The sequence below is a fragment of the Vicugna pacos genome, chromosome 15 (assembly GCF_048564905.1).
Source record: "Vicugna pacos chromosome 15, VicPac4, whole genome shotgun sequence".
Taxonomy (NCBI): Eukaryota; Metazoa; Chordata; class Mammalia; order Artiodactyla; family Camelidae; genus Vicugna; species Vicugna pacos.
The window spans coordinates 29,005,682-29,014,242 of NC_133001.1; the positions used below are offsets into that span (position 1 = coordinate 29,005,682).

General features: G+C 44.4%; 1 protein-coding gene across 7 annotated transcripts in view; it reads right to left on the minus strand.

The window, feature by feature from the left end:
- CAMKMT (calmodulin-lysine N-methyltransferase) overlaps nucleotides 1-8,561 on the minus strand; it is a 429,706-nt gene that overhangs the window by 125,370 nt on the left and 295,775 nt on the right. For all 7 annotated transcript variants that reach the window (XR_012059060.1, XR_012059061.1, XM_072937783.1 and 4 more), the window contains one exon: nucleotides 5,145-5,208. Coding sequence is in view for 5 of the 7 variants with exons in the window: in XM_072937783.1 (XP_072793884.1) it covers nucleotides 5,145-5,208 (64 nt within the window). In the remaining 2 variants the exon portion in view is untranslated. The remainder of the gene's footprint in view (nucleotides 1-5,144; nucleotides 5,209-8,561) is intronic.

Consider the following 8,561-nt stretch of genomic DNA (forward strand, 5'->3'; position numbering starts at 1 on the left):
AGCACCCATTCCATTCCCTCTTCTCCATCTTTAGGTCTGCACTAGCTCCTAACTGAACAATTCTAAGTAGACATTGGTCCACGGGCGACCCACAAAGAGCCTTCTTACTTTCAAACACTCTCTTATTCCAAACCAGCTTTTTTTTTTTTTTTTTGCCAGCCAGAGTGATCTTTCTAGAACCCACATCTGACCACATCAAGGCTCAAACTCTACCAATGGCTCTCTGTCACCCACATAATGAAGTCCAGTCTCTCCATCATCGTGTTCTCAGCCTTTCATAATGTGGCACCCCGAACGAACTCTGTAACCTCATCTCCTGACCCTCCTCAACCCTAAACCCTAACCACACAGCACTCTTACACTCCAGCCAGAGCAAACTCCTGCTTGATCCCAAACATAACATGTTTCTTCGTACTCACCACCTGTGCGTACTGTTGCTCCACCAGGGAGGCTCCTTTCCAGTCCCCTTCCTCTGATGCCCTTCTTACCATTCCAGACCAAAGTCACATAGCACTGCTTCTAGGGAAACCATCCTCAGGCAGTTAGTCAGTCTTTGTGCTATATCCCTGGTACCCGCCATGTTGCATTAGCCTTCCTGCTACACAGTGCAAGTCGCACAATGCCCTTTATTCCTGTTAATCCCCCATGTTCTCCAGCGCAGTGCCAGGCAGAGAGTAGTTACTCAACAAATGTTTGTTAAATCAAGACTGAGTCCTGACCTTTGAGTACCTCACATTCTAATGAAGGTGTAAATCAGAAAGATTCACAAAACAAATAAAAACAGCACCAGGCTCTCTGTGATCAAGGGCGGGGCTCTTATAAGCCATTTTGCACCATCCACTGGAGTTCCCCCTGTGTGTGTGTTACATCTCCACGACCACATTATCAGTTCCTCAGGGGCAGAGATTCCACGCTGGAAACACTGAATGAACACCTGGGTGGGCTTCCGGAAAGAACTTCTAAGGGTGGGGCTCCTGCTCCGAGGGTCTTAAAAACCGTCTGGGGACTCTGTTCCTGAGAGCCAGGTTTGGCCCAATGCAGCTTCTCACTAAGAACAAGGGAGGATTTGTTGGGCCTCTGGCCCAGCAAGCAGAGTGGAACCCAAGGGTCTTTCGGCACCACCTCAGGTCATGCCACTGCGCCCAAACTCACCAGGTATTTCCCTGAGATAAGCAAGAACAGAGGTTTGTACAGACGGGTGCAGAGATGGTAGATTAAAAAAAAGAGGAAATGAAGGAAATCTGTTGGTAAAAAGAAACCGCTCTTCTGAAATGAGACTTCATGATTTACATTTTTAGCGCTGCTTGTAGTCAGGACTCCAGGAATTTGGCGGTTACTGAGGGCCAGCTTCTAAAGAAGGTTAAATGAATCCTACAATGATATTTTTGAATTCTTGACAATCGGTTAGCAGCATTAGCAAGCTGGAGAGCTGTCAGTATCACTTCCCCATCCATCTCCACACAGTCCTGAGTACACTCATCCTGTCTGACTGGTTTGGCTCCCCTCCCTGAGCCCAAAGCCATCAGAGGAATATTAGTAGGTGTCATGTGTCGGCTGTCATTTCCGGACTAACGTTCAACTTCTAGGCTGCTGTAGCTGTATTTTAAAAGAACACAACAATTAGGGGGTCACTGATGACTCATCAGCAGCAAGAAGTCACTCCCTGGAGGGAGAAAGGTGTGGGTGGGGAGGGACGTGTTGCTTCTGGGAATGAGTAAAATTTGCTGATTTCATTCCTTTTTAAGATCTGATCTTTTCACCTTTTAAGTTTGCTGGGGAGTCCCTAGTAGGCTTCTGGCAGGAGTCAAATGTTTTTACAGTTTCTCTCAACCAGTAAGTTCAGGGAAGTTTCTACCTGGAACAGGTAACGATCATTTCCTGCTGCTATTTGGGGCTTCCGGTAATGACTTTCCAGGCAGAGGTGCCTGTTTATCTGAGGACTGAGGCTCAGTCTTGGGATTTGACACTGCCCCTCAGCCAAGCCAGGAACCTACCCTGGTGACTAAGCTATCTCTTGGGGCCTGTGCCCCGCTCACTCATGATCCCCTTTATAAAAACTGAAAAGCAGGGAAACTCCTCCTCTCCATCTACTTTCTTTGCTTCTGGATCCTCTGTCTCCACTCAGCACATCTGCCTTAGCTAGAAATCCAGGACCCACACTCCCCAATGACAGCAGAATCTGCTGCTTTCCACAGCTTGACCTTTGAACCTTCGTATTACAATGACTTCATTCTTGCCACCTAGTAGTAATTTCTCTCCCCTTGCTGGTGGAGGTGTCTGTAGAAAAAAGTGTCATCTTCAACCAGGCAGACAGTCCTCTGGACTGCAGGGCCTGCGGCAGGTACGTGGGACACGGGTGCAGGAGAGACGCAGCAGGAACAGTTATGTATAGAAAGCGTCCAAGTCCAGGTCAAGAACATGTTCTTTCTCTTCCTCCCACCAGCAATTCTCAGAGGCAAATTTTTGGAAAGATCCCCCTATATTCTATACTCATCACAGCCCCAAAGTGTCTCTAGTTCTTCAAGGTAATAAGTGCTAACATACATATTCAGAGCCAGTCCTGGGCTAAAGCTTTCCAGTGTGTTGGCTTGTTTACTCCTCATTTTCCAGATGAAAAACTGAAGCTTCAAGGGATGATGAATTCAGAAAGTGGCTAGATGGTCAGAAGAGACTTGGGTTTTGTATGTAGGTATTTTCTGACCCAACTCAGTATAGTTTACCTTCAGAAACTGGGTAACTGGAAGCATTGGGCCAAAGTGCAGTTTTTTCTGAGCATCCTGAGAATCTGCTGCCTCTCCCATTGAATCTGCTGAGCCTTGAATTACCAGGAACTCAGGATCCACCAGTGCAGCTGCTCACATTGTTTCTCTGTAGGCCTCTTAGGGGCCTTCAGCCTCTGGGCCACAAAGCCATGGAAATTTTGTCTGGGCTCCAAGAAACATTAAAAGCAGCTCTCATTGTAATGGAATAAAACCTTTAATGTTATCTTAGTCTGGGACTGTGACAGCAGGAGGAGATCCTTTGGAAGCAGGACAGCCGCCCTGACAGCTAAGAAGAAGAGCTCAGTTATTCCTCTGGTTGCTCCCAAGCCCTGGGAACCCTTCCAACCCACTGGCATGGGATATGGAGCTGCTTTGTTCACTGCTAAGTCCACGTGATCCTTCTAGGGTCCACCTTGTGGAGCCCCAGGGAATGTAAATGCCCTGTGCCCCCAGACCTCCCAGTGGGGATGAGATTCCTGGATAGGAATTTCTGTATGTCCATATGCCACCCACAACTGGGATCTCCCCTACTTCTGGTAGGCACCCGACCCTTTAGGCTAGAGCACCTGGCAGTCTGAGCAGGGCTGCAGGACATCAGGGGTCTAAGCGAGGCCCCCTACTCTCATTTCTAATGTTGCACCTTGATGTAGGCCGCTCTGGTTTGGCCTCCCCACACCTCACAGAGCAGGAGTATGTGCTGCTGACTCCAGGGCGCTGGCTCATCCTTCTCTGAGCTGAGGGCGAGTATCAGCTGTCAGTAGGGAGGCTGCCATCCTCAGAGAGGGCCGCTATGTGGAGCCGCACTTCAGACGACGAGGAGTGTGTCCTGAGTTTATAGAGGGTACAGGAGAGCTGTCAGACATTCCAGTCTAATCTGCACTTAGGTCTATGCATAGCTTGGGCAGTTTTCTACGCAAATCATGCAAATCTGCTGCAAAATGGAGTAGGGATGTTGGTGATGAGTGACGTACTGTTTGTGCAGTGGGAGATCCAGGTGTCCTTGAAAGCACTGTATTTCTGTGTAGTAGATGTTCGTAGAAGCCTTCACATCCAGGAATCTCAGTGCCCTCTCTGAAAATCCTGATCTTGCAAGTGCTCACAAGAACCACCCAAAGCTAATGGGGGGATGAAAGGGCCCCCACTTTTCTTCTACCCTTAAATTGAAGTCATGCTCACTCAACCATGACAGCTGCCACCACTAGCTTGGAGCACGCCCCTTCCTTGCCTCAAGACCCACCTCACAGGGGGAATTGAGAAGGCCAATTTAATTTAATTGATTACCACTTACAAAGCTGTGGTTACTCCTCTGAGAGGCCTATTGAAAGTTTCTGAGCTATATAGAGATAACAAAATAAAAAGCAACAGTGTAAGGCAAAGGATGATTATCAAATCGCTCAGAGAACCTGCAATGTGAAAACGATATAAAAGAAAGATTGAAAGGTATTAGTCTGTAAGTCTCACTGAGGTCAGAAGACTAGAGCAAATCTTTTTTTAAAAAGACTTTAGAAACAACTTTAGAAAATACTTCACACACATGCGCACACTGCAGTCCTTTCTTGAGCTCCTGTCTTAGGCTACATTAACACTGTTAACTGATTTTCAATTCTTACAGCACAGCAAGAGTCTTACATACTTACAAGATCTTTTTTTAATGCATGAGCTTTAAACTTGTTTTCTTACTTTAAATAGATGTATATTAACTCTCCGTTTAGGCTGCAGGACCGCCTAGCTTAGTATAACAGTCCAACAAAATAAGAGTGGATACAAACTCTGTAATTTACTCACAGGCATAAATGGATATATAAATGTAAAAATGTGCACAATGTTTTATGCCATGCTTAGCTTCATTGTGACCTAATGTTTATAATATGTAAATAATGGCTTCCTTTTAAAGCAAAGGACTTTTAATACACAGATTCCTCTGAAGTCCCTTTTCTGTAACACAAACAGAAATAAAAAGAAAAAAATATTCTGTGGCAATAAATAAATACCCAGTGACAAAGGTTACCATTGAAGGGATTTAAAATGACAGAAGTCAACAGAAAACTTTCAATATCATACTTCTACTTTAATATGAAGATATTGTTATCAAAGGAAAAGACTCAAGAAATTCTTTGATAAAAATAATCTCACACTATCTTTGAAGCAGTTTCATTTATTTTACTACCCACTGTGTTCCTTATCAGAAGGCCAAGGGTAAGAAGTTCCCTAGTTATGATTAGGAAAGAACCTGATAGATCAGAAGACTCAATTGAAGTTGGACATAATAAGTATTAAAGTATTACATGACATTAATCCTGCCATTCCATTACTCTCTGCATCTTTGTGCACAGACTAATTATTCTGAAGCCAGTGTTCAGGAGAAAATAGAAACATACTTACCCTGGGCTGGAGTAATCTCTTTATTGCATCAACAAGGCTGGCTCTGTACTGGTCCAGAAACAGGCTGACATTGAGAATAGAGCAGAATCCAGATTAAACTGGGTTTTCAAGTCTAATGATACTAATGGAGATAAGAACAAGGCTAATTACACATGTTTACTTGACACTAAAAAAGAGAAATTGTTTCCTTCCATTCAAGTATCTCACTAGAATAATAATAATCATAATAGATACTGTGCTCAGTGTTATCCAATCAAAGTCAAGTCATCAACCTGCGATGGGCCAGGGGTCACACACGACTGGGCCGCGTGTCAGTGTGAAAGGGACAGTTCCTAAGCTGCTGTTTGGGGGAATCATCTGGTTGAGACGAAGCCCTCCCAATACTTGTTACTGAGAGTGCTGTGAGGCCACCTTCCAAAAACAAACCTCCAGCCCTATCACACCCAACTCACGCAGCAGATCTCAGGTGGTGATGGTTTTCAGTGACCAGCAACAGCACTGAGGTTAGGTTCAACCAGTGACCCACGAGTAAGCAAAGACCAGGTTTAGGCGATGTGACCCAGAGACCATGGCAACTCTGGATTCCGCCCCCGCCCCTTGATCTCCATGTTGATTTTTTTTTTTTCCCAGTCCATGTGATTTTTCATTTGTCTTTTCTGGTTTGAGAATTTATCTTGCTGCTCTGTCATCTCTTTGGCTGGGTCAGTCTGACCCAGGCCTTATTTGGAAGCTTGGGACAGAGTTTCCTTACCTGGGACTTGCAGGCTAGAACACTGGGCGGCCTTGTGCCCCAGCCATCTCATGAGGGGCCTGAGCAAAGCCCCTACTCCCATTTCTAACACTGTAGTTTGGTGTGGGCTCCTCTGATTTGGCCTCCCCGCTCCTCACACAGCATGGGCCCTGCCTCATCCTTCTCCGAGCTAGAGCTGAGTATTGGCCATCAGTAGGAGCACAGCTGTGTGGAGCCACACTTCAGGCAAAGGGAGAGCATAGTTCAAGGTTTCCTAGGGCCTGGCTCCGACCTTTCTGCATGTGACCCTGGGCACGCCACTTCACATGAGGCCTCAGCTTCGTTGTCAATAAAGACCCACCTGTGTGGCTGTGGTGGGCACCAAATGAATGACAAAAGTGAGCTGACAGACACTGGTTGATGACCTGTTACATACTAGGGACTGTTTGGGCCTTGGAGATAAGCTGTGAATAAGACAACATCCCCATCCTCAGGGAGCTTCTGTCTGTATCCATCGCTGCATCACGAGTTCTAGCCCAGCGCACACGGGGAAGGTGCTCAATAAATATTTACTCACTGCCTAACCGGCAGATCAACACAGTCCGTGAAACGGCGGCGCTTATGTAGGGTGAGTTTCAGTGCCTCCAAAACAGGATGATCGCGCTATTTCACTGGTCTGGCTGAGGAGGAATCTGCATTTAGGTAGGATGTTTCATCAGACCAGGTTCTCTCCTAATTCTCTTACTTAAGAGGAGTGGGGAGAGCGGCTTATGAAATGTTTCCAAGAACTCAGTGCTTGGGTTTCACCATGACATACTTAGTGGAAGTTTCTTCTATAAAACGCTGCTTAGAGCAATGGAAAAAGAATCTGCTTAAGGTGAGCTAGAAATTATGTCTAGAATGGGAACCCATCCATCAATCAGGATAACCTGATTATTGCCCAGGGGAAAATTTCTTATTGTTCCATAAGACCGGGTACTAAAATCTCAGAGCACAGAATGTGTTTAATTTGAACGTTACAAAAAGGTGACTTTTAGTCATATTAATCAGTGGTTAATAACCAGTAAGGACTGATAAGAAAGGAATCAAATTGTATTTAAGTGTTCTAAAATTTTCTCTTTGGGACTATGTATCTTACTCTTTAGTGAGGTAATGTCTTAAATTTTGTAATGAAGCATTCTATTTTGTTAAAGGAGACTATCTCTGTGAGAAATATCTCTGTCAGTTACTTGGGTCTATGGGACCCAAGTGATGGTTGGGATATATTCTCAGTTTATACCTGGGCATCCTAAGAGCTGGTAAGATTGTTAGAAATAAACAACAATGTAAAAGCTGAGTTTAAAGCATCACCTTATAAAGTACTATTTCTACTTAATGTTGACAATGGTGACCAAGATCTTAACATCACAGCTCACTAGAAAATGCAGCTTAATACACAGTACACATTCAAAACAGTTATTTGAAAGCTAATGCTGTCTACTCCATCACTTCAAATCAAATTTCCCCAAAGTGATTCTTGTAGCTCTCTAATAGGTTTTTATTCCAAGCAAGCTCACCTTGCAGAAGCTCTGGTGCAGAATTATAACGCTTTGTAGGATCCATCCTATGAGCAATTTCACTGTGCTGTAGTGGGAGTGATATATAATCTCCTGAAAATTCACCCCTTAAATAAGTCCTAATGGGCTCAGAGAACAGCAGTAGCTTAAGTGGATCTATTAAAAAAGGCCGAGTGGGTCAGTGATTGGGATGGAGATACTGTTTCAACTCTCCCTTCAGTTACTGATCAAAATACATCGACAGTCAGTCTAGTTTGGCCATTAAATACACACACACACACACCCCTCTATGTAATTCACTTGTGGAATCAACGCTTATTTTGTTCCACTGATCTGAATCACAGATTGTACGACAAAGGAAAGGTGCCAGGCCATTTTCATCACCTCCTTAGAAGCAGTCAGGGTTTTCTGCAGAGTACAGAGCAGCTACCACTCCTCTCACTGGGAAATTAATTAGTGCAGAGAACAAGGAGACATTTCGGTCAGTATCCACAGAGAGGAAGACCTCTCTGTAGTTTTCAAGGTGAAATGTGCTCAAACTCACTGTTTTAGATGTAACTTTCAGCAGATGAATGGCCTATAACAGTTTTTATCAACTGATTGCTGGGGGAGCCTTATTCTGATCTCACTTGGTGCCACCCCATAGGTGTGAGATCTTGGCAATCGGTCTGTCTTCTCTGGGACCGGGTTTCTTCAGGTATTGTGAGGCAAGAGGGCTGACTACATTCGGGTTAAAGATCCTTTCAGGTGGAAAGGTCTGTGAGCCATGATTCAGAACTATCTATGATCACAGTATCTGGAAGAAAAAGAAGTTCTAGAGCCTATTTGAGAAAAAAATTTTTTTTTCACCAAACCCAAACTTTTTTCATCATTGAAAGTAAAAATGATAGAAAACAGAATCAATCCACTGTATATAGTTAGTGAAAAAATGCTGTAAGAGGAGGTGAGGTGATATAACTTCCCCCCCTTCTTCCCCAAGTCTCAGGCTGCAGGTGTGTCTGGCTACGGGTGGCATTTCAGACTTGCTTTCCAAGCCTTTAGAGAATCCAGATGTACAGAATCTTTCATTATTTCTTTTTTTTTTTTCAAATTCACAGACTCATTTTTATTTTTGCAGAGCTACAGTAAACT